At 39.4% G+C, this 26,560-nt stretch overlaps 2 protein-coding genes across 7 annotated transcripts in view; one reads left to right on the forward strand and one right to left on the reverse strand.

Moving 5' to 3' along the window:
• The window catches only part of psen1 (presenilin 1), a 28,872-nt gene extending 16,972 nt beyond the window's left edge, over positions 1 to 11,900 (reverse strand). The window contains exons 1-3 of one of the 6 annotated variants that reach the window (XM_066694583.1): positions 11,492 to 11,900; positions 9,329 to 9,455; positions 5,133 to 5,374 (exon numbers count right to left, since the gene is read on the reverse strand). In XM_066694583.1, the coding sequence (XP_066550680.1) occupies positions 5,133 to 5,374; positions 9,329 to 9,403 (317 nt within the window). In that variant the 5' untranslated portion in view covers positions 9,404 to 9,455; positions 11,492 to 11,900. Of the gene's footprint in view, positions 1 to 5,132; positions 5,375 to 9,328; positions 9,456 to 10,313; positions 10,516 to 10,636; positions 10,817 to 10,838; positions 10,890 to 11,491 lie in introns of those variants that run through there. The other 5 variants (XM_066694582.1, XM_066694581.1, XM_066694585.1 and 2 more) reach the window with 5 other exon arrangements.
• Positions 10,868 to 15,609, forward strand: erh (ERH mRNA splicing and mitosis factor). Its single transcript, XM_066694586.1, has 4 exons — positions 10,868 to 11,024; positions 12,006 to 12,093; positions 13,346 to 13,466; positions 14,110 to 15,609. Exons 1-4 carry the CDS (start codon positions 11,022 to 11,024, stop codon positions 14,210 to 14,212), a joined length of 315 nt encoding a protein of 104 aa, XP_066550683.1. The 5' UTR covers positions 10,868 to 11,021; the 3' UTR covers positions 14,213 to 15,609.
• The last annotated feature ends 10,951 nt before the right edge of the window (positions 15,610 to 26,560 follow it).

Raw genomic sequence — 26,560 nt, forward strand, 5'->3', positions numbered from 1 at the left:
AGTATTTCACAATCTGCTCAGTTACTGGGATTTTCACGCATAAACCATTTCTAGGGTTTACAAAGAATGGTGTGAAAAGGGAAAAACATCCAGTATGCGGCAGTCCTGTGGGCGAAAATGCCTTGTTGATGCTAGAGGTCAGAGGAGAATGGGCCGACTGATTCAAGCTGATAGAAGAGCAACTTTGACTGAAATAACCACTCGTTACAACCGAGGTATGCAGCAAAGCATTTGTGAAGCCACAACACGTACAACCTTGAGGCGGATGGGCTACAACAGCAGAAGACCCCACCGGGTACCACTCATCTCCACTACAAATAGGAAAAAGAGGCTACAATTTGCACAAGCTCACCAAAATTGGACAGTTGAAGACTGGAAAAATGTTGCCTGGTCTGATGAGTCTCGATTTCTGTTGAGACATTCAGATGGTAGAGTCAGAATTTGGCGTAAACAGAATGAGAACATGGATCCATCATGCCTTGTTACCACTGTGCAGGCTGGTGGTGGTGGTGTAATGGAGTAGGGGATGTTTTCTTGGCACACTTTAGGCCCCTTAGTGCCAATTGGGCATCGTTTAAATGCCACGGCCTACCTGAGCATTGTTTCGGACCATGTCCATCCCTTTATGACCACCATGTACCCATCCTCTGATGGCTACTTCCAGCAGGATAATGCACCATGTCACAAAGGTCGAATCATTTCAAATTGGTTTCTTGAACATGACAATGAGTTCACTGTACTAAACTGGCCCCCACAGTCTCCAGATCTCAACCCAATAGAGCATCTTTGGGATGTGGTGGAACGGGAGCTTCGTGCCCTGGATGTGCATCCCACAAATCTCCATCAACTGCAAGATGCTATCCTATCAATATGGGCCAACATTTCTAAAGAATGCTTTCAGCACCTTGTTGAATCAATGCCACGTAGAATTAAGGCAGTTCTGAAGGCGAAAGGGGGTCAAACACAGTATTAGTATGGTGTTCCTAATAATCCTTTAGGTGAGTGTATATATAGATTACAAGGTTTCATAAATACCATCTGAATACCACACTTATGCCTCGGTTCCACTGGCTTAAGCGTCCGTGTCGTGCTATGCCGTGCCGGACGCGTCCCAGAGCTTTTTTTTGCAAAACCAGGCAGCTGTGAATCGTCCCTCTGATGGGAGCAGCAGCGACTGTGGGTTTGGTTTGTGTTTCGTTTTAAAAACAGAGACAGAGCAACACTACGAGCGATACAGCCTGACGTGGAGAGGACTTTTGTGTCTGTTTTATTCTTTGTGCTTTACATGATTGTAAACAGCGTAATAAATACACGTTTCTGTTCAGAGATATTAGGAAGAGCTAAACGTGTATAGACAACATTATATTCAGACAAGCATGTTCACATACGAATACGGTTCCGTGTGCAACAATAATAATAAATATTAAATATGTATTGTTATTATTATCGTAATTTGTGCTAGGATATATGTATTTTAAACGGCACAGCGTTACTCCCTTAATTTATTACTCTTACTACAGATTTGTAAGTGCAAACAATACTTTTTGCCGTATTATTTTTAATTTACTTTAACAGACGTCCTTAACCAGGGAAAAATACACACGTTTCACGATTAATCATCCAGCTACAATATAGTAGGTTATAATTTAACTAAAGTGTGCACGTTTCAGTCATGGCGTTTATGGACGCATTTATTTTACCAGTTCTTAATGTTTTAGAGGGAAACCCAGATCTGCTTTATTTATTTATTAATTTAACTTGTAAATTGACACGTTAAGTAAATCGTGTTCGCCTTCACGCTGACTGTCTCTGCGGATTGTCCTGCACACCATTCAAAAAACACAGCCTGAAACACCGGCCAGTTATTCATAAAATATTAAGAATATTGTCTGCTAACGCTCCGATTATTATCCTTAAGTTTATTTTAACTAGTCAGGGCACTGCACCGGTCCTGTGAAATACAAGTTTTGAATGCACTCGGATATTAACTGTAAGCAGTCATTGTTTCTGTACGTGGATTTCACTCCATGCTGCTAATAAACTTGTAATTTCTTCGTGATCGCACACGGAACTTCAGATTATATCTTCCGATACAATGTATCTGATCTCCTCCCTGTCTCAAGTCAAGCACACACCTCCAATTATGAAAGCGAATCATGTCCTCAGTGGGGACGGACGCTTACGGACACGTCCAGCACCAGCAAGTTAACCGTCCACAAAACACGGACGCGTCCGGACGCTTAGCCAGTGGAAACACCCGTTTAAGCGTCCGGGGCCGGACGCGTCCGCCAGTGGAAACGGGGTATATCTGAGCACTTCGTCATCAATCCCCAAAGTCAGCACTTCTCAGCGCCGCCACCCAGTGGTTTTGCCGAGTGGTTTTTTTAGCTGCTGCCCCGCAGTGTCTTTGCTGACATGTATAGTATCAAATTTCTTAAAAGTTTCTGTATAAGGTAGGTGATTACAGTTTGATTTATCTGCAATCCATAAGGGCAGCACACTTTTTAATGAACTCCCTTGGTCACCTCAAGGATACACAGTTTACAGCTTGTCTGTGCTGTTTGTGCAGTCACTTTAAACACAGTCAATGTTTTCAAATGCTCTTCCATTGCACCGCCTATACTAGACAAAATCCACCCAGCCCCGCCACTCTCCCGGGTTCAAAGATAATTCGGTTCCATCATGTACAAAAGCACCACAAAACCACATACAGTCGATCAAGTGTGACAGAATGTACATGTTTTTATCCATTGTTTATCCCATCTTTTCCTCACACTCATTCTGATGAATTAATTCCTCAACAAATGTCCAGGCAGGGGATAAAATTAACTTTTTCGGCCACTTAGCCACTGTGTCTGGTAGAAGGAAAAAACTTACCAGCCACTTGGTATTTTTACCAGCCAAAGGCAAACATCACCAAAAATGCATGAGGGTGTGTAAATGTGTGGTGAACATGTTAAAATGTGGCAATTATTCAGGTAATTAATCAATCACTATAACAAAAGCTAATTGCACACCTGTATAGACTAGACAGGTGCATATGAGGAAAAAGGATCTGGATAGAAAAAACATGTTCCCACAGTTTCTACTTACAGGTGTTATAATGTCTTTGATTAAAACATTGCATTCTATTGAATTATAAAACTTGAGGTGGAGGTGGGAGCATCATTTTCAAATTAATCAATCACATACACAATAACACGGCAGCTAATGGGGATCTGTACAAACACACTAACACATGAGAAGGGGTTTTATATGGTGACACATTATTGCTCTTCATACTCCTCTTCCTCTTCAGTGCTACTCCCTTCTCTGGGCCTCTGCACATCATTAAAAGGATTTCATTGGATCGGCTAGATATTCATAGTCACGGTCTGTGATTGGGTAAAAAATATATAATCTCTAGGAATGATGACAGACAGTAACATCGTTTCCATTAGTCAATACCATGCATGCCAGCAAAGATGCAATGCAAACAAACTGCACGTTTCTCTTCAGCAGAATCTCCGCTACGCAGCAGAAAATGCATGTCTCTATCCGCAAATCGTTTCAACATTAATTAATTGTAATTGATGCAACTGATGAATACTTATCTAACACAATAACTTTGTTAAATACATATCTATGTAAAAATACATTATTAGAAGATGTATGGAAATAGCATAATAAGAGCAGACCTTTCAACTCTTGTATTATTGTCCCGACATTATCACGACTTTTTATTGTCACAATTTCAAATTAACTATAAAGGTTGTGACTATCTGTTTTATAAAGGAATATTTTGCAATTACAGCTGTAATTGACCGACCAATATGTTTTTCTTTTAAATTTTTTATACATTTTCATTCAATTGCCAGTTTAGCAATGTGAGCTGCAACAAAAATGCCTTAACATTAGCGTCCTTGTGGAATTGTTTTCCGGTCACAACAGCGAAATATAAAATGTATAAGACCTATCTAGCTAGCTAATTTATACAGTCTACTCGACTAAATGATTGGCTTTTCCTGTCCAAACCACACTCAGACTGCCGCTCTGCGTTCGAGTTCCAGTGAATACAAAATAAATAGCAATAGCTGGCAGTGTGTGTTCATGTGTTTGTTGCTCCTCTTTCCTTTTCTGTCATATTATAATTCTGAAACACTTTGGTCCAGGTAATTAAAAAGTAAGTGATTATGACTATGAAAAGTAATTAAAAGTAATTATTTTTCCACATCCTTAACCACCTTACTTCTCCTTCATTGCTCTCCATGAAATATGTCCTCCCGGACCGAAGACTGTCCAGATACCATATATTTTCAAAAAACATGATATTGCGGTTTACCAAATCAACTAACATACCAACACTACAACGTCAACAAATTAATTCGTATTTTGAAACATACTGACAAATACTCTATCAGAAACTAAAAGATGAGTTCCCGTACACTTGTTGGCCACCCGCCAAAGTGGCTGGTAAGATTGACAGATTTACCCGCCACTGGCCACAGATTTACCCGCCATTGGTGGGTGCCGGGTGTTCTCGAGAACGCCCCGGTAACGCAAGCACAGTAGTGACCTCTGAAGGTGCTTACTGCACATGCACACTCATTTGCAACTGTAGCTTTAGGCAATGTAAGTGTACTGTAATGGTTACTGCTAGTGCACACTGGTACTGTAATGAGTGTTACTAACGGCTATTGATAAAACAGAAAAGTAATATAACAGGTGGGGCAGGGCCCCAACGCCCCTTATAGACCGGCTGCCAGCGCTGTGGATTAAAGCAACTCAACTAAGAGAACCCTAACTAATACCCTACATGCATCCCAGAATCTCCTAGAGACCATGGGTGCAGAAGACTGGTCCTGGAGGGCTGCGGTCAGGCTTTCACTATACCCAAGTTCTTACCTGCCCGATTCAACTCTTTATTGTCCTGGAGGGCTACATTGCTTCAGGTTTTTGTACCACCTCAAGTCTCAATTACATGACTGGACCATTTATTTAATATATTGAACCACTTAAGCATTGTTGGTAGGGTTAGCATATGGGGATTAAAGCTCTGATGATTCAGAGAGAAAAAGGAAAACCTGGATGATTTTCTGCTCTAAAGGACGAGAGTCATGCAGCTAAGGCATAGAGCTGGACCTCATACTCACAGCTGTCCATCTTTCTGAGTGTAGAAGCTGACCGATTTGATGGTGGCCACGACCACGACCATGCACAGGGTAACGGGGACAAACAGCATGATGACGTGCTTGGCACCATACTTGAGTGTCAACTCTTCGTCCTCATCCTCTTCGCTCTCCATGGGCTGGGAGGCACGCGACAAGGGGGGCTGCCCATTCTGCTCCGGCTCACCACCCTCTGTCCGCCGCCGTGGCTCCCCCACTTCGCTCTGCTGGGAGAGAAAAGCACAGGGTTACAGCCAAGATATAGACTTTGCTCCTAACACTGTGTACACGTAACCACCTGATTGTCATATTAATCCTGATCCTGGAGAGCATCCTCTCCCCAATATTTAGCTCTTAAAAATCTAGAAATGGAAACTATATATTCATTATTATTGTTGTTTCAGTAATACAGCATGTGCTGTGTATGTATGATTAAACTTAAGTTTACTTAGAAATTTCCATCTGTATTCCAGCAACATTTCTGATGAGATGTTGGGGTCGAGCACAGAGAGGAACCCAAAGTTTATTATAGTATATTTTGGCACTGATCACAAGAGTATGATTATGTCAGTGGTAAGCTAAACATTCTCTGTGGCAAACAGATTCAAGGGGCCTTAGTTATTAGGACAGTGATGCTGAGGAGAGCAACAGAGTATTGGGAAATACTAGTGCGGCGCTCATGGTTAGAACTACAGACTCACAGGCGATGAGTGAGATACAACAGTCTCTGTTGCAAACTGAAGAAACACTGACCTACTTCAAGACTGCTAGGCACAGACGGTGGTTGACCAATTGCTCAGTACCACTTAGGGAATCCAGGTCAGTCAGCTCTCATATAGCCTAAATTGGCACCACAGCCATCTGTACATCAGTCAGACCCCATACTTTATTTTGTGTCCTATAGAGCTAAGTCCCCAAAGCAAAATAGTGAATACTTTTTATATATAATTAGGCTGATGAATCTCACAGGTTTTATAATCAAATTTCAGTTAAAAGCGCTTAAACAGAGCTAGATTCTATGTTTACGTAGTTATGTAATGCAAACAGCTCAGGACTCTTTGAGATCACTTGTGACAACCTGCAGCTTCTGAGGGGAAGGAGAGAGAGACAGACACATGCCAGGACTAACAGACAAGCCCAGGCAGAATGAGTCTCATCTCATGTCTCAAGTGGATTTTCACATGTTTAGTGTCCTATCCTGTTCTTTCTTGCCACCCCCCATACAGGTCAGTGTTATGCAGAGCTCTTGATATGGTTGACTGGTGCACCGTTACTCCACTCCCAGCTACCTCAAAGTGATTGTGGGTCTCTCTGTGGCTTCTATCTCAAGTCTCCTTCTTGTTTAAGTGCAGAGTTTTGAGGGACGGCCTTTTCTTGGCAGTGCCTGGGTGGTGTGTTGCAGCTTCCACTTCCTGATTATTAATCCAACTGTGCTCACTTGGATATCCAAACAATTGGATATTATTTTGCATTACTTTAACTTCTGTAGAATGCTCTTACAGATATTTCCCAACACAAAAACAATGTCACCTTACAATAATTGACTTTGTGTTTCAGTGTTGAAATAAAATAATCAAATGGAACAAAATTTCAATGTACCATTTGTAATTAAATATGAGATAATTGGTCAGGGGTCTGAATACTTTGGCAAGGCACTGTATATAAATGTACCGAATATACTATAATGTCTATAGAAAGTCTACACTCCTTGAACTTAACTTTTGTATTGACAGTGCCCTCAGAGCTTCATGCATTTAAATGAGGATTCCCCTTCACCACCACTTAGTTAGGATTACTATTAAAATCGGGATGGACGCTTATCCAATCAAGCTTTTTCCGTTTTTATTTTTCTACAAATGCTTGGCATTTCTTCTACTCTAACCATTAGGAAAGAATACCTGTAAGTCATCTACTGAAAACCCCTCCCAGCTCTATTTCCTGTCACTCGGTCTGCAATAATTTATTTACCTGCTGTAGTTTCCCATTAACTGGTTTCTATGGTGAGTGTTTGACACCACCTACTGTAAATGATCTGATGACAAAGTTTTATTCTACCCTGAAAGCATATACACTCACCTAAAGGATTATTAGGAACACCATACTAATACTGTGTTTGACCCCCTTTCGCCTTCAGAACTGCCTTAATTCTACGTGGCATTGATTCAACAAGGTGCTGAAAGCATTCTTTAGAAATGTTGGCCCATATTGATAGGATAGCATCTTGTAGTTGATGGAGATTTGTGGGATGCACATCCAGGGCACGAAGCTCCCGTTCCACCACATCCCAAAGATGCTCTATTGGGTTGAGATCTGGTGACTGTGGGGGTCAGTTTAGTACAGTGAACATGTTCAAGAAACCAATTTGAAATGATTCGACCTTTGTGACATGGTGCATTATCCTGCTGGAAGTAGCCATCAGAGACATGGTGGTCATAAAGGGATGGACATGGTCAGAAACAATGCTCAGGTAGGCCGTAGCATTTAAACGATGCCCAATTGGCACTAAGGGGCCTAAAGTGTGCCAAGAAAACATCCCCCACACCATTACACCAACACCACCAGCCTGCACAGTGGTAACAAGGCATGATGGATCCATGTTCTCATTCTGTTTACGCCAAATTCTGACTCTACCATCTGAATGTCTCAACAGAAATCGAGACTCATCAGACCAGGCAACATTTTTCCAGTCTTCAACTGTCCAATTTTGGTGAGCTTGTGCAAATTGTAGCCTCTTTTTCCTATTTGTAGTGGAGATGAGTGGTACCCGGTGGGGTCTTCTGCTGTTGTAGCCCATCCGCCTCAAGGTTGTACGTGTTGTGGCTTCACAAATGCTTTGCTGCATACCTCGGTTGTAACGAGTGGTTATTTCAGTCAAAGTTGCTCTTTTATCAGCTTGAATCAGTCGGCCCATTCTCCTCTGACCTCTAGCGTCAACAAGGCATTTTCGCCCACAGGACTGCCGCATACTGGATGTTTTTCCCTTTTCACACCATTCTTTGTAAACCCTAGAAATGGTTTATGCGTGAAAATCCCAGTAACTGAGCAGATGTGAAATACTCAGACCGGCCCGTCTGGCACCAACAACCATGCCACGCTCAAAATTGCTTAAATCACCTTTCTTTCCCATTCAGACATTCAGTTTGGTGTTCAGGAGATTGTCTTGACCAGGACCACACCCCTAAATGCATTGAAGCAACTGCCATGTGATTGGTTGGTTAGATAATTGCATTAATGAGAAAATGAACAGGTGTTCCTAATAATCCTTTAGGTGAGTGTATACTATATTGCAGGGGAAAGCAACCTAAATTATTCAGTGGGCCGCAAGTTGGGTTGTCAAATAAGTGTCTGGGCCGCAAAACCCCTTTAACACCATTACAATCCACAAATGCTACATTTTAATGAAAAAAATGCAATATAATGCAATAAATACATATCAACAATGTAATAAAGGAGTTACACGTAGATACAAATTGGCAAGTTGTCATAAATACACTTCTTTATTTTTTTTTTTCTTATCAGTGGTCGTGGGCCGCAAGTGGAGGCACTTTGAGCCGCTGGTCGCACACCCCTGCTATATTGCAGTATTTTACTTTATGGGCTGTTGTCGCCCATACAATAACAGTGTAACCAATTGCTTTTTTCCTGAAAGATACTATATATAACCTTTTAGAATCACATGTGGTTTTGCACTTCACACTTATGTTGTAAGTCGCCCTGGATAAGGGCATCTGCCAAGAAAAAAAAAAAAAAAATAATAATAATAATAATGTGGTTATGCTAATGCCATACATCTGTAGTATTAGCTATAAGTCTACTTAAATGACAGTATTGGCAAGATTATTAGGCAGTATTAAAAACACCTAGACCTATATTATACGCAATCTTTGTTCTGTAGCCTTGTGTCTGTAACTTTTTGTTGCAGATGAACTCTTTATTACATAAACACGTATTGTTTAACTTGACTTTTTTTAAATAACAATTGGAGGTAAGGTAAGGATAACAGAAAACTGGATCAAAAAATAAGACAGTATCAGGTACACCAGGACCAAGATTGCACACTACTGGCTAATATGTTGTTAGGGCGTCTGCCAAGAAATAAAAATAATAATACAAAAAAAATTAAAAATACCACTGTCAATTGTCACATTGACAAAACACACATACGGTCAAAGCATGCTTACCACATTATTTCGATGGCTCTCAGCAAAATCCTCCGAGAGCTGCTCGTGCAACACACTAGCCAGATTTTCAGCCATTTGGAAGATCTGATGCTTGTATCCCGATCATACAAATCACAGATCCTGGTTCCTGGTGAGGGGGAGTCAGGGTTATTTCTGCAGGATCTGAACAGTAGTGGGTAATACACAGAAGGTATATGAAAATAACCAAGTGGTTCAACTATCATGAATAAAAGGCAATAATCCAGGGTCAACATTAATTATGTTTAGCACTTAAGCATTGTTGGATTTAGCAGATTCCTTTACCAAAGTCTTATTGCATGATTTTAAAAAGCAGTAAAGGGTACACAAATGGTACCCAATGGTACAATGGTGACAAAAACAGTATCAAAATGTAAAAGAGAAAGGTAGTAGGATGTAACGGTGTAAACCAGTGGTTCCTAACACTTGTCCTGGAAGACCATTGTCTGCAGATTCAAGCTTTTACAGTATTCAGCGTGGGGTGGTCTCACTCGTTTACAGCTCATTCAATTAATCACGGGGGAGGGGCGGCGGTGAAAGATTTGTAGTTTAAAAAAGCAATCAATGCAAAAGTAGTCACCCATAGGTGTATGAGATGGATATCATGGCTGCACTAGCGGGGTTCGAATAAAACCAGATAACGATTTATTTAAATCTAAAAATTAAATATGCTATTTAACAAGGCAATCTCCGATTAATAATAGGTTTAAGTAAGCCACAGCAGTGACACAAAATGTTAAGGATAACACAACAATATTAACAGTAATCGTACGCGTAAAAACCCAGCTGTGTGCGCTTATTCCTGGCTTAGAATGCAGTTTATGAAGTACAAGAATTGAAAGAAATCACATATCATGAGCAATAACATAAATGCAGTGCAATCTCTGTATACTCTCCTCCGTTTGCACTACTTCATTACAGCAACTAGCTAACTTACAAGTGTCTCACTCCACGATCAAATTCTTACCTCAAGGCCTTGTAGGAGTGCCTCTACACTGGTATATTACAGACTTTTTGGGGAAGTTTTAACTTAGAATGTGGCTGTGCTATATTTCGCCTTAGCTAAAATAATTCTCATTTGTTTTCACACTCACAATAATCAGGGAAGTGACAAGGGTAGCAGCCAGATCCGGCACTTCCGCTCCCACCCAGACCGGAAATACGTTTTTAATTCTAATACGATAGCATAAGCATTAATGGATGTGAGTTGAAAAATAATGGAGATAAGATCGATGTTGCCAGATGTAAAATACATTATTGTATTGAACATAATAATAAAAAAGATCGTACACTTAAGACAATGCAGTTTAGGGTGGGGCGGGCCGTGGTGAGGGGTCGCTGCAATGAACTCCGCTTGATTGTCCTCAAATCACAGCGACACTAGAGAAAAGTGCTATATTGACGTATATGTCTATTTTACATGAGTATAGTTTTCTTATTAATAAAATATTGAAATAAATACATATATTTAATATAATTAGGAAATACACACGATTATCTTGTCTGTCTGCAGGCTCAACCCCACATGACGATGCATCCCACAATGCAACGCGACTGAGTTGTTCTTCCGCTGGTGAAAGGTCTTAACTTCCGCTTGTGCTCTTTGGTAGCAAGGAGAGAGAAACACCGAGAAATACAACCTTACAATCGACATTTCTCCGGAATTGAGAAAATTATGGTAAGATGGTTGACTTTGATGGGTTCATATATTGTTTGTGCTATTATACGCTATGTTTCAAAAGTTTGAGTGTTCCGTTCAGTAAATATTTTGGTTTTCACAATCTCCTAGGCCCGTGTCCAACGTATTGTGCCGTGATAACCATCTATATATGGAGTGTTTTGTGTCCAGTTGAAAATAATAAGTTTAATGTAGTCCAGATGGAAGATGCGTATGTATTGTGTACCCATAACTCGGATTAAATTAATCAGATGTTTTTTTAATCACCATATTTCAACTTGAATGGCGCCAAGAGAAAATGCACAGTTACAACAAATGGGACCGTATGTGGCACGTAAATATTTCTAAAATGTACAAATTGACAACGACAAAATAGCATTGACAAAAGACCATACCAGTGTGGTTTTCATTACTTAATCTAAAGTGAATGAAGTAGTCACAGAGTTTGAAAAATCTGCAAGCCTTACCTTAACCCCGAAGAGCCAACTTGCGACGGAGTTTGCCAAGGCGTTTTACATGTCCGGACACAGCTTTGTGCAGAAATGTTACTTGAAAGGATACACACGGATATTTCCTTCGAGCTTAATGCTGCTAATATCATTTTAAACAGATATTCAGATCATATAGTGAAGGGTACTTTTAAAGCTCTAATTAGCCAAAACCCCACTCGCGATTCCTGATCTCACGATTAGTGATGTATAGCTAATTGGTATTAAGCAGTGTGTATGATTATTCAGAGACCGTTTAAAACCAGTATTTTACCATCGCGGATACTTTCAAAAACAAATGCATATACATGTAATGTATGTAGTATCTCTTGGTTTGTTTGCTCTTGGAAAACGTCCTGTTGGCAACACTCAACGTTTGTCAACACGTTTTGCCAACGCACTTCCTTCAATGAAACTAACCCACAAATATAAGAAACTAACTTACATAGTGTTATAACTTGAAACGTTTTTTTTTTGGGGGGGGGGGTTCTAGTCTCACACAATTTTGCTGGTTCAGCCTACCAAGAGGCCAGAAGGTAGGACGTATGCTGATTATGAGTCTGTCAACGAGTGTTTGGAAGGTATGTCAATTCCTTTATGCAAAATGTATTGCAGTGTTTTATTTATTAATGAAGCATTTCAAAGGTTTATTTCATTATGCAGATTTATTTTAAAGAGCTTTGATATATTAAGGAGGATACAACTACATACACAAAAATCACACATTAAAATGGACAGAATTGTATATGTATTGGGTAAGTCAATGTAGGAAGATACCAAGTGCCAATATTTGTTTTACTATAGGTAAAATGTGATTATTCTGTATGATTTAATATGGTAGGAAAGTTACCTAAACCATCAGTTGGGTTTTAACATTATCTTCATCTGTGTATAGAGAGGGGCATGATTTCTCTCTCCATTTGCCTGGAAGTCATTATTTCAAGAAACAGTTTGTCTAGGCTGATCTTCTCATTGGTAGGCACCAACTATAAATATGATTAATCCTGTCAGGTGCACTAATGTAAGTAACTTTAAAGATGTCAGGTTACAAGATGGTAAAACTTAAGTACATAGTAGAATATTAACCATGGAAAGTTTGCAGTCCGGTTACTTTAATATCTGTTACGATTATGCTTCATTATATTGTAATGACCTGATACTGTCTCCTGAAGCAACATTGATCTTCCTCCATACTGTGTTTCCTAACACTCAGCTTTCAGAAATCTTAAAATAAGTTTTATTTATATTAGTAATGGCTTGTCCAAGAAACCCAGAAAGTTGTCACTGAGGTATATTGCAAATGTGATAGTTGGACACAATGGACTACTATTTCAGGGTTTATTGCCTGTACCCTTTGGTGTTCTTTAGCATTTTAAATGCTAAAATATAACTTCCTTTCTTTTAAAGTCCCCTCTTTTGACTGTCTAACCCAGATATGAATTGTAACCTTTGCTAGGACTGAGGTAGATTTTTGTTTTGTTTTCATAGTAGGAGTCTCCAGCCTGTCCTGAAGAACTCCAAACCAGTAGGTTTGGTAGGTCAGACTTGGAACATAAAATTCTGGAGACTTGATCAGGTGTTTTGTTGAATTCAGTAATTTAGATAACATTGAACATACACCCGATTACCCTTCAGCCCTTAAGTGTCAGATTCCTCTTAATTCAACACTTGACTCTATTAATTGATAACTAATTGGCATGTTTTACCAGACTTGGTAATTGTTTTTTCAGGAGACTTGTAAAACTCACTGGATTGGTACTCACTGGTTTGTGGAGTGTTGTGTAGGATAGTGCTAAAGTGGGAGGATTCCTAAAGTGTTTTGTGTTTTTGCAGGTGTGTGCAAAATGTACGAAGAGCATCTGAAGAGGATGAATCCCAACAGCCCGTCCATCACGTATGATATCAGCCAGCTGTTTGATTTCATTGATGAACTAGCTGATCTTAGTTGTCTTGTGTAAGTGCATTTTATTTTTTTACTTTTTAATTTATGAAAGTGCAAATTAATTGAAGTTATTTCTCTTTATATAGAGATTTGTGTGTGCATGTATGTTTGTATATGTGTCTGTAGGGTTTCCCTACAGTAATTAGCACAGGCATGGCAGTATGTTACAGAATGGGGGGTGGGAGGGGTGGTGTTGGTAGATTGTCGAGCGAGGGGAGTTGGGCGTTGTGAATGTGAGAGGGGGGTGGAGAATTTGCACTGGTTTTGTTTTTTGTTCTGAATAGCGCTACAATTAGTGGCTGCTTTATTTTTTGCTGAGAATGTTTGAATGTTATAAACTTGGAGGGCTTCAAGGAGACCTCATTGGGGTCTTCAAAAGCCAAAAAGAGACCTGTGAATAAGAGAGTGCCAACAATGAAAGCCTCACATCAAATTTGGCAAAGTAGTACCCTTTCAGAGATCATACAACTCGGCAGACTGAGGGGGAAGAAAACTTGCTTCCTATATTGAGTTTTTAAGACCTATGTTGGTTCATATTTGCAATCTCATGTCATATGATTCTGAAAGTCCATCAGTGCATTATTAGTATTCAGCACAGAATAATGCTATAAAGCTCTTGTGTAGTAATCGTATACCTTTTCTTTCCACTTATCAGGTTCCGCGCAGACACTCAGACATACCAGCCCAACAACAAGGACTGGATCAAGGAGAAGATCTATGTCCTGCTGCGTCGCCAGGCCCAACAGGCAGCCAAATAGTGTAGGAAGGCCTTAGGGGAGCCTTATTTGGGAGGGGGGAGGGACAGGTGAAGGGGAAGAAGTGACCACTTTTGTATTATACTAGTTGAATTTTTGGCTAATTTAGTGAACTTATTTTATTTTTTAAGGGAGAAGGGTAAGGGATTCCCCCCCCCCCCCCCCCACACACACACACACTTTTTACACCTCCCAAACAAAATAAGAAAAATAATTTGGTTTTCAGCTATTCTGCTAGAAGGTTTTTTGCCATCTGTGATTGTGATTATGGTCTTTCACCTGATGGTGCTTAGTGGAAGAAAAGGTTAATTGTCTTGATATGGTTACTCCCCATAATGCAACACACAAAAGCAGTTGTCCCCTTTCTTACTTTGACAGTTCTTTGACAGAGATTATCAGTGGATGAAAAGGGGTTCTTCCTTAGTCCATGCTGTTTAATGTATCTCCTGATCAACTAATGACATCAGTTTCTCATGTACAGGTCTGAATACAAAACAATTTGTAATCTGAGAAGCTACTGTGCTGTTTTTTTATTTTAGTTTTTAAGCGGTTTCTTAAATGTTACTGTGCTGGCATGGTAACTTAAGCCTATTTTTACCATCCCCTTGCTGAAATACTATCAGTGCTTGTGCATTTCAGATAGCCCCCCTTTCAACCATGGAAGCTGTCAAGTAATTTTTTTTGTTTGTTTTCCCCCTCCCCTCTTCTTTCTTAAATTTGACTATCGGCTGCCCCTTGGTCTCAGAGCAGCAAGCACTGAGTATGCTTGGCTGTCATTTCCTGGATTAAGACTGGAGTCAGGGGATCTCAAGAAATGGCCTGGCACAGTGCAGACTTTTAAGAAATTGTGCTTATAGTACATACAATGTATTGATGTCATTACACACCTCCTGTGTGCTGTACCTAGACTACCTTTTCTTATTAGAAGTAAAAGTTAATACAGGGGTGTTCTGTTTAAGTCTAAGATAGCCAACAGTCTGTCACCTATAAAACTTGTCAATGGCACTTTGAACTCAGAACTGTTCAATTAAGTGGTTAAAAGCTCAGACTGAATGAAAATCTGTAGTCTGGACCTCTAGAGTTGGTACACCCATGTTAAAGCCTTCTAAAATGAACTGAAAGGGCAATACAACTTTCTCTGAAGTTGTTTTTGGTTTTCTATATTTTTTTGCAACAATTCTACATTCAGCAATATGCCATTGGATGAAACATGGTCTCATTGCAAGTTGTAGTGTCTGATCTTTTTTGAGGTTACTCTTTTCTTAATTCTGACCCTAAATGTTTTACCTTCTCCTTTATTTCTTTGTAAGTAGGCCTTGTGCAGTGCCCTCTGCAATGATGCATAATGTTCCTTTTTGGAGTGTTTGTCAAAAAATAAAAAAAATACCTCTTTAATTCTTCAGGCTTCTGGTTAGCGTTTGCTTTTTTAAATCACGTTTTGTCCATGAGAATTTAGTAAACAGAGCTCATTGATCACTTTTTTGTTAGATCTCTTCTTGTATAAATCTAAATATTCTACTTTTATTATTATTTTTATTTCTTGGCACATGCCCTTATCCAGGGTGACTTACAACATAAGTCTTAGCATTATACTTATATATTATATTTTAACATTCATGTAGGTTATGATGGTATATTAGAATACCATTTAGGATTCTGGTTGATCTAAGAGTGTAAAAGTGATTTGGTAGTTGAGTCTGTGTGAACAGCTTTGCATTTCAGATAGCATGTGCAAGCATGAACTTCGTTTATGGACTAAAAATTAAAAATGAAAGGCACAAATGGAGTTAACTGAAATGTTCCAAAAATAGCAAGTACTTGCCTAATGCTTACTGTAGGCTTCAAAGGTAAACTAGTTTCATCCCTTGTATTTGGATGTTGCTGCAAATTATATTTTTATAGAGTTTTGCAAAACTTGTGAGGGGACCACATTTTGCACTGCATTAAGTCATTTTAGCAGTTCCAGGCAAAATATATAAAAAAAAAAGCTTGGAATATCCTGAGAGGCTTTAAAAAAAAAAACATTTTATGAGAGCTTTATGGATGTATACATTAGGCTACCATATAGTATGAGAACCAGGAAGTTATTAACGTGTGTTGAAATGCTAGATATGCTTTGAACAATAATGTGGAAAGGGGGTAAAGCTGTATTATTTTAAACCTATTTAAACCATTTAAACTATGTACCTGTATAACCTCTTATTTAAAGTCTGCTTTATAATTTTTTTCACAAACTCAAAGTAAAACCACCTCTTGGGATCTTGAGACCTGAATGACTTGATTATAACATGAATTGGATGAGTCTTGCACCAGCACAGCACATTTCCCTTTGCTCTCCAGCTCATGAGTGCTTAATTACGAACTGACATGTTAAAAAGGGAATTAATCAATCCTTAATGAATGTACTTTCTGAATTTTCACAGTAAGTTATGTGCCCTACACCGATTATTGATGGACAGAGCTTTTAGTTTTCAGGTACCACTGGCAAGTACTGTTCAGAATGAATGTTGAGTTCTCTTTGCATAACCATACCAAAGAAGGATAGCACAGAGGCTGACCACACTGATATTTAGGTTATCTACTTGCCTCACCAATTTAGGGTAAAGGGTTGGTGTGTGGACTGATGCTGACAGACCGCATTTAAAAAAAAAAAAACTTTTTTCTTGTTTCGTGGGGGTGGGGGTAATTTGCCGCGGACCCCAGTTTGGGAACTGCTGATCTACAGTACTGTTTCTAATTCTCTTCATGCACCTACTGAGAACTCGCCAGTTCAAACTGTAAATGTACACCCCAAATGTTCGTTCCCACCTACAAATTATTATAACTGCATTGCCCACTATGGAACAGCTGATCTCAAGCACCTTTTGCTTACTTCTTAGTCATGTTTATTAGACGATTGTATTATGCTGTAATTCTTCATCTAACTTGCAGTATGATAGCTGCTGTATCTTGTATTACATGTTGCTTCCTTTTAGAACTTTTTGCATGACCTTCTACATATTCTACATATTTGCCCGCTTAGCCTCTTATGCAGTAGGCACTAATTAATGAACTATGCATCTTACAGTTCCTTGTTGGTTTATTAAGCAATTATATAATTTTAATAAATACATAATCATAGCATTCCTTCACACCCTGTTAAACCAGACATTGTTCCTTGCTATTACTGCATTGTGTAAACCCACCCTAAGAAAATTAGCCAGGGGGAACATTTAGATATTACATGATAAAAGCATTTTTATCTGAAACCTGTGTTATTTATATATATATTATTATTAGGATTATTAGGAACACCTGTTCAATTTCTCATTAATGCAATTATCTAACCAACCAATCACATGGCAGTTGCTTCAATGCATTTAGGGGTGTGGTCCTGGTCAAGACAATCTCCTGAACTCCAAACTGAATGTCTGAATGGGAAAGAAAGGTGATTTAAGCAATTTTGAGCATGGCATGGTTGTTGGTGCCAGACAGGCTGGTCTGAGTATTTCACAATCTGCTCAGTTACTGGGATTTTCACGCACAACCATTTCTAGGGTTTATAAAGAATGGTGTGAAAAGGGAAAAACATCCAGTATGCGGCAGTCCTGTGGGCGAAAATGCTTAGTTGATGCTAGAGGTCAGAGGAGAATGGGCCGATTGATTCAAGCTGATAGAAGAGCAACTTTGACTGAAATAACCACTCGTTACAACCGAGGTATGCAGCAAAGCATTTGTGAAGCCACATCACGTACAACCTTGAGGCGGATGGGCTACAACAGCAGAAGACCCCACCGGGTACCACTCATCTCCACTACAAATAGGAAAAAGAGGCTACAATTTGCACAAGCTCACCAAAATTGGACAGTTGAAGACTGGAAAAATGTTGCCTGGTCTGATGAGTCTTGATTTCTGTTGAGACATTCAGATGGTAGAGTCAGAATTTGGCGTAAACAGAATGAGAACATGGATCCATCATGCCTTGTTACCACTGTGCAGGCTGGTGGTGGTGGTGTAATGGTGTGGGGGATGTTTTCTTGGCACACTTTAGGCCCCTTAGTACCAATTGGGCATCGTTAAAATGCCACGGCCTACCTGAGCATTGTTTCTGACCATGTCCATCCCTTTATGACCACCATGTACCCATCCTCTGATGGCTACTTCCAGCAGGATAATGCACCATGTCACAAAGGTCGAATCATTTCAAATTGGTTTCTTGAACATGACAATGAGTTCACTGTACTAAACTGACCCCCACAGTCACCAGATCTCAACCCAATAGAGCATCTTTGGGATGTGGTGGAACGGGAGCTTCGTGCCCTGGATGTGCATCCCACAAATCTCCATCAACTGCAAGATGCTATCCTATCAATATGGGCCAACATTTCTAAAGAATGCTTTCAGCACCTTGTTGAATCAATGCCACGTAGAATTAAGGCAGTTCTGAAGGCGAAAGGGGGTCAAACACAGTATTATTATGGTGTTCCTAATAATCCTTTAGGTGAGTGTATATATATATATATATTTAGAACTTTTTTCCAGGTTTTATTGAAATTTAAGCACAGTTTTTAAGTACAGTTTCCTACACCATCAAAAGGCACTTGGAAACTGGAGGCAACTCTGACAGGAAGAGGTCTGGCAGACCCAAAGCCACAACAGAATCAGAAGACAAGTTTGACAGTCAACAGGTTGTGTGATAGGCGGCTCACAGGACAACAGCTTCAAGCACAGCTTAACACTGGTCGAAGTAAGCAAGTCTCAGTTTCGTCTGTGAAGAGAAGACTTCAAGCTGCAGGTTTGACAGGTCGAGTGGCTGTAAGAAAACCATTGCTAAGATGGCAAAATAAGAAAGAGGCTTGCCTGGGCCATGAAGCACCACCAGTGGACTACTGAAGACCGGAAGAAGGTCTTATGGACCGATAAATCAAAATTTGAAATCTTCGGTTCATCACACAGGGTTTTTGTACGCCATCGAGTAGGTGAAAGGATGGTTCCTCAGACAACTGTCAAACATGGAGGAGGTGATGGCCTGAGGCTCTTTTGCTGGATCCAGAGTTGGCGACTTGCACAAAATGAGTGGCACCCTGAACCAAAACAGCATTTTGCAGCGCCATGCAATACCCTCTGGTATATGCCTAGTTGGTCAGGGGTTCATCCCACAACAAGATAATGACACAAAACATGGGATGAACTGGACAGAAGGGTGAAAGAAAAAGCAACACATTTGTGGGAACGTCTGCAACAGTGTTGGGAAGAACTTTCCAAACAATTTTATTTCCATTGTAGAAAGAATACATTGAGACATTAAACTTTTGACTGGTAGCACATATATCCAAAGAGGATTCGAGACATAGAATGTACACAACGATCTCCCAATTTGATGGCATTATGGAGTATTAATCAACCTTTATTTAGTATAGCACCCATAATGAGTTGCCACAGATCATTTTCAATTTTTTTTAAGTACCTTTAGATTGAAATGATCAAAAAGGTAAATACACCATTAGGTACAGAAGAGAGAAAAACAAGAAAACTCCCTAGGAGAAAAATAAATCTCTGGGGGTCCTAAGCCCAATGGTAAACAACACTGAGAGGACAATCCAAGAGACAATGGTCGGTGAAGCAGGCAAAGGGTTGATGATCAGGAAACACAAGTGAAACATCAATAGGGATAACAAGGAGTGCTTGGAAATACTATGGTGAGATAGACAAGACTGAGCATTGAATGGAAGTCACTGAGGGGTTTATAAGCAGTGGAGAGGGAAGCAGGATACCAGGCGTCTGGGGTCTCTGTGTGTATGAGGGTGTAGCTCAGTGCCAGTTGGAAGCAGCACTGAGGTAAGGTATGGAGCATGAAAAAACTGGGATATATATATATATACACCGATCAGCCATAACATTATGACCACTGACAGGTGAAGTGAATAATGTCACCCCATGTCAGTGGGTGGGATATATTAGGCAGCAAGTGAACATTTTGTCCTCAAAGTTGATGTGTTTGAAGCAGGAAAAATGGTCAAGCGTAAGGATCTGAGAGACTTTGACAAGGACCAAATTGTGATGGCTAGATGACTGGGTCAGAGCATCTCCAAAACTGCAGCTCTTGTGGGGTGTTCCCGGTCTGCCGTGGTCAGTACCTATCAAAAGTGGTCCAAGGAAGGAAAAGCGGTGATCAATTGATACAAAGGCAAATTGAATTAGTTTAGAACTGTGCGGATTAATTTGGAATAAAAATAATTTTTTCAAATCTCCAGGAGACTGTGCACAGATATGCATCCCTACTCGAAATGGATCAGTATTGGATCCTTGGTCTGTAATAGGCTCATTCAGTTCCGGCCAACATATCTAAAGACTATTATCTTGGAACAGACATAATTCATGGAAAGTTATGAAATTGTTTTAAATGTGTTTCTCAGCAAGGAATAGTTTTGTTTACTCAGTAACTATATGGTACTTAAAAGGGTACTAAAACACTAACCCACACACACACACACACACACACAGACAGACATATATAAACTGTATATACAAACAACAATTGGAACAGCAGAAGTAAATTTGTAACCTTAATGTACAATGAAGGTGCAATATTCCGAACGGTGTCACTTAATTTTCTAATTCAGAAATGTACCTAAATTGCCATATCAAAAAATAATTAAAAATACACTACAGTGAGACATTACTTTCAGTTTGTATTTATCCATAGTTGCTAAGGAGATGTTCATGAATTGGGAGAAACTGTTACCCTCTCTCTCTCTCTCTCTCTCTCTCTCTCTCTCTCTCTCTCTCTCTATATATATATATATATATATATATATATATATATATATATATATATATATATATATTACACATAAAAAAAATTAAGAGACCACTTAACATTGATTTCTGAACTTGGAATGGTCTCTTCATTTTTTCCAGGTGTGTGTGTGTATATATATATATATATATATATATATATATATATATATATATATAATAGACTATTTTTGTATTCTCACAAAGACGCCTTATGTAGCATACTTGAAATAAATGCCCTCAATATCAATGTAACATTCGCTTGGAGACGTATCTACTGAATTACGGAGGAGAGGAGAGGAGAGCCAGGCTCAATAGCGATACAGCCACACAGCATCCCTGCGCTGAGCGCCCAGTTTAACCTACAACCGTAGTCCCGCCTATCCCTGCACTTTTAAACACCATCAAGTTGTCAATCATTGCCGAACTGGCCAATCGCTTAGTAGGGGAGCCCCTTGTTGTTCTAAAGAGGTATTGATTTTCACACATGATGGAGCTCGCGGGAGATGCCTATTGATTCACCTATTTATACCTTTATCATTTTTAACCTGCCTTTGATATTTTTTTTGTAAAACACATTTTATGAGGCACGTTATTTTTGTTCTTATTTTTGTATGATTCTTTTTTTTGTGCTTCCTTGAATCGATTTAAATATTTTTCATACAAAATGCATGTTAGGTATGGTACATTTTGTACAATACTAATTATAGAAAATGTTAGCAATGTTGGTTCATGGTGTTTTAAAAGAGTCACTGTCGTTGATCAATGTGTAGAGGGTGCTATAGTTGAATGTGTCATTGTCTAAACGGGGGGTTCTGAATGTATAGCCTATATGCGAAGGGGAGTGGGGGTTAACACACTCAATGTATCATTAAGAATCGGTATGAGAGAAAAAAGGAGCTTGAAATAGATCCAAAAGACGCGTCCTTTCAATAGGGCTGAACTTGAATTAGCATAAGATAAAAATGATCTGTTTTTTGTAGAAGCGGGTTTTTTTGAAGCGTGTGCTGCGTTTCATCCGTGGCAGGCATCCCTGGTAATGAAGGACGCGGCTGCACAGCCCATTGCCGGAGTCTTTTCCACCTTTGTGTTGTGATCTCCTCTCACTCTTGTTTCTCGCCCCCCCTTAGCATCTGAAAACGCTGCTGCCTCTGAATCGATGGCGCAGAGGCCCCTTCTGACAGGAGAATAACCCACAAAGACGCGGTGAGTTGCTTTAAAAGTTAAAATACAGATTTAGCCGGAGCGGGAGTGAGAGAGAAGGAGGGGAGGGCACATTGATGGGGAGATAGAGGGTCCTTTGTGCTAGGAAAAGGCTGCATCGAGCATTACCTTTTTGGAGGCTTCTCAATAGACTGTTGCAAGGACCCCGCTACTGCTGCACCAACCAGACATTCTGCTTGACACGGATTTATTTCTGTATATTTTGCTCTACCTGTTTTCCACAATCTTCCTCATCCTCCCCCCCCCACCACCACCCCCACCCCCATCCGCCCCCCCTTTCACCCTTCACCACTCCAGCCACTGTTTGAAATGAACCGGAGTTGGGCTGTTTGGTCGCAGAGCCCGGGCTGCTGTGGGCTTGTGTAGAGATACAGTAAATAAAGCTATAAAACAAGAATCGGGAGACAGTGCTGCGAGGTTGGGAGGTCTACCCACTCCCAAGGACCTCCCCTGGAAAAACACACCGAGTGTTCAGAGGAGTTTGCTTGTTATAATTGGAAATGAGCTTCCGTTTTTTTTTAACTCTCACTTAATCAAGATGCTGATTAAATAGACAAGTTGCCCTTGCAGTGAGTGGGAGGATAATTGTATCGCAGCTATTTTAACTCTTCTGCGCTATATTGAAAGGAAGCTGTATACACACACACACACAAATATACGCTAAACACGTATGTAGGCGAGATATGTAAATGTGCATCATATTAGACACCTGTAAATTTCGTTATACTACATTAGTGACATGATTACTTGTGTCTGGGTTATGATAATCAGGCTGCAAGGAGAGCTCAATCCATTGGCGTGCATCTGCTAGGTTAGCTATATACTTGTTTTGTACAACATGACAAAGATGAGAGCCCATACACCACCAAATATTTCACTTTGTTTTCAGCGGCGTGAGGAAAACGCCTTATTCCTGAATATTGTGCAGAGCGAAAATGGAAACGTGGGACGGGAAAGCCATAGCCCGGCGCAGAAGTAGCTGCTGGAGGTGTACGATCTGTCACTGAGCGCAATTCTTTCTATTTTTGCCTGTCATTTCCACTGATAACAAAGTAACAAGATGTCGGTGCGATGTGGGGACCCCACGGCTGCAGTCCGTGACGAGATTGAAAAAATAATAATGCAAAAGACAGTTTTGCGTTATTCATTTGAACTTCGGACAGATGTAGCGCGTATTGCTCTCCTCCGGGCGTGTGAGTGAGCGCAGTGCTAGGGGTTGTGTAGCCGCGCTATGCTGCTGCTAGCTGTTGTCGGGGTACATGCCGTCTGGGGCTGGATGCAGCTCTCCTACGGTACCCATGAAAACGACGACATCGTCATCGTTTTCTGCCAAGGCGATGAGATTGTGAAAAGAAGGAAAGGCCCTTTTTAATCGAACAGAATTGCTTATTAAGGCACCAGTGATCATGTAAGCATGGCAATTCTGTTCAGAACAGGCGTGTCGGATTGTCTTTATTGTGTAATGGAATATTTTGCCCATTGTAATTTCTGTTAAATGCGTATCAAACATGCTGCATTACACTACGTATCATCCCATGAATCGCAGGCGCGGATCTTGCGTGTTTGTTCACATGCACTATATCTTCCAAAACATAGGAAATAGGAAAATATATTTACCCAAAATAATCTTACAGTTATGCATGAATATATTCCCGTGTTTACAGATTAACACTCACTATTATTTAGTATTGAGCAATGCAAGACCACACCTAACGAACTCGTATTTTATTGAAACCAATTGATATGAATAGAACCAGAAACAAGGGTATCTATAAACATCATTGGCAAAGGTGCAACCTTTAAAAAAGTAACCTTTTTTTATTTTACTAAAATGAAGGTTTTATAGAAACAATTTAAGCGTTAGACTTGACGACTCTCACTTTTTATACTAACCTACTGAATTGTTGAAATTAAACTTCACTTGAAATGGGTATCCGAATAAATAAATCGCCCAATTAAAACAATATCTTTAAGATGTGTCCAAATTACAATAGCGTTACTAAAATCATTCATAAATATGAGGTAGCCTATGCGGTAGCCTTCTCTAAATGTATCATATTTTCATACTTTTTAAATTCGCAAATAAAAAATATTTTGAAGCAAATATATACAGTCTCATTCAATAATTAAGTTGATATGACAGAAAAGTTATAGATAAAATGAAGTCACAGTCTGGATTTATAGATGATAAATTTATTTATTTAACATGCCAGGCCTGGAAGGGGCCCAACATGGAAGCACTCTACCTCAGCAGAGACTTATTGAACAGCAGAAGTGGACAGCCTTTTATACAATGCATGACATGTTGGTCTGTGGGCAGGGGCACAGACAGGTTTCCCAAAGTGTTGTCTTGAGATCAGGTTTCTGAATGTTTGTGGTGGTCTTCCTGAGCAGTGGGGGTCATCAGTCTCAATGTTTTAGATCAGTGGTTTCCAAAATTGATCCAAAAATAATCAACCAGGTTTTATAGGTGTCTTCTATCAGTGCCTATAGACAATGTTAATCCTGACTGCTGAAGCCAATAATTGATTCAGTGAGGTGTGTTGGAATGAAAAGGAAAGAGGTCTCAAACAAATTGAAAACAACACTTTTTCAACTTAAGCAGAAAGAGTATAGCAATGCTCAGACCCACAGAAGTCCCCAAAAGAAAAAAATATAAACTTGAATATTCTTATTCTTTTCACACAAACATATAGGCTATGTGGTGGCTGTCAAACCTTCATACATCAGAAAGTCCTTCTACATACAGACTCATAAACCTTTCACAGCTGCACAAAACTGCATTGCAATAAGATGTCAAATGAAGTAAATCGGAAAACATAATTACAGGAATGCAAGTCACAGCAACTAATTCAATTAAAGCATGATAATCGCCTAATTTTAGCATTCATTCCAAACAACTGCCTCCAAAGAGGAACAATTTATTACTTTGAGCCTTTGAATCAACCATCCAATATTAAACGATCAAACCCTAAATTAAAACACTCTAAGTACAGACATCTCACAGTCCACACACAGAGATGTTCTACCAGAATCCATAATTAATCTCTCAGTTCTCAATAACTATTCACCCTCAGTTATTAAACAGGTCTGCACAATTAAGAAACGTGCTTAAAAATCCATTTGGCAAGGACTGTAAACTTAACCAACAACGTACATCAAGCTAATGTACTTATCACTTGTGTTTTCTGTCTTTAATTGCACAAGGTACGATTTAATATGAATAATAACAATTTCTGCAGTGGCAAAGGTTTGCTTTCAGAATGTAGGGGAATGCATTTTGAGCAGGAGGGGGGATGCTGTCAGTATTGTGGGACACATGTCCCCTATGCTTATGGAGCCCAGCAAACATTAATGGGGGGACAATTTAACATTTTCTCAACATTGGAGGGAGACACGTCCTCCCCATCCCCTTCTAAACCTACACCTATGAATTTCTGTTTGTAAACCATAAATCTCTGCTTAATAACAATGGGATCTGCTACATAGTATGATTTCAAGACATTGTGTGCCACAATTTGAATTTATTTAATCTTGTTTCATATCCTGCTCTATATGTTTATTTTTTCCATGCTTTTTGCTTTGTGTGTTTGATTTAGTATCACAGCCAAAATAGCTAATGAAGGGTTCTCAGTGACTTATGAGATTAAATTATGTGTATTGTTGCGCCACAAAACTTTACCAACCTCATAAAACAACACAGTCATAATATCTAGTTTCTGTTCAACATATCCTGACATAAGAGTCGTTGAATAATCAATGGAATGCATTATATATTGGAATGCTGATGTCACTAGCAAGCATTTTTTAAGTGTGTTGAATGTACATTCTTTTATTTTTAAATATTTTATTTTTGTGAACCATGCCTACGCTATATGCTATGACTATTGTTGGTGCTATTGCATAATGATTCTGTATTTCAAACATGTTATTTTCTGTTTTCTGTGAGATACAGAACATTTTTGTGGGTGTTTAAAGTTGATAACCATGCCACATCTACAGTGCAGTATTAATTGAGTTTATATTAATTTGTTTTAATTAGTTTCAAAGTTTTGGATTCACAAAAGTAATGACTATGTTGCTATTTTAGTGTAAATGATTCACTGTAACATAACAACATAACAACATATGTAACAACATAAGTTCAAACAAAGTGCAAAAATACAGTTAAGAACAAGGCATCAATCATTACAAATTCAATTTAACTAAAACATAGCAATTCAAAATACATTTTACAAATTCCAAATTTACAATTTACACAAGTACAGTAATTGAGGTCCTACATCCTGGACATTGAAAGCTAAGTGCTGTCAAGATGTAGGGTCACAGTCAAGCAGCAAGCAGCTGTTG

This window comes from Amia ocellicauda, chromosome 21 (assembly GCF_036373705.1).
Source record: "Amia ocellicauda isolate fAmiCal2 chromosome 21, fAmiCal2.hap1, whole genome shotgun sequence".
Classification (NCBI taxonomy): Eukaryota; Metazoa; Chordata; class Actinopteri; order Amiiformes; family Amiidae; genus Amia; species Amia ocellicauda.

Bases quoted from the DNA above. Each gene is read 5' to 3' on its own strand.
- erh (XM_066694586.1), top strand. The intron at 12,094-13,345 runs GTATGTCAATTC...GTGTTTTTGCAG, and splicing joins TGTCAACGAGTGTTTGGAAG to GTGTGTGCAAAATGTACGAA. The intron at 13,467-14,109 runs GTAAGTGCATTT...TCCACTTATCAG, and splicing joins GCTGATCTTAGTTGTCTTGT to GTTCCGCGCAGACACTCAGA.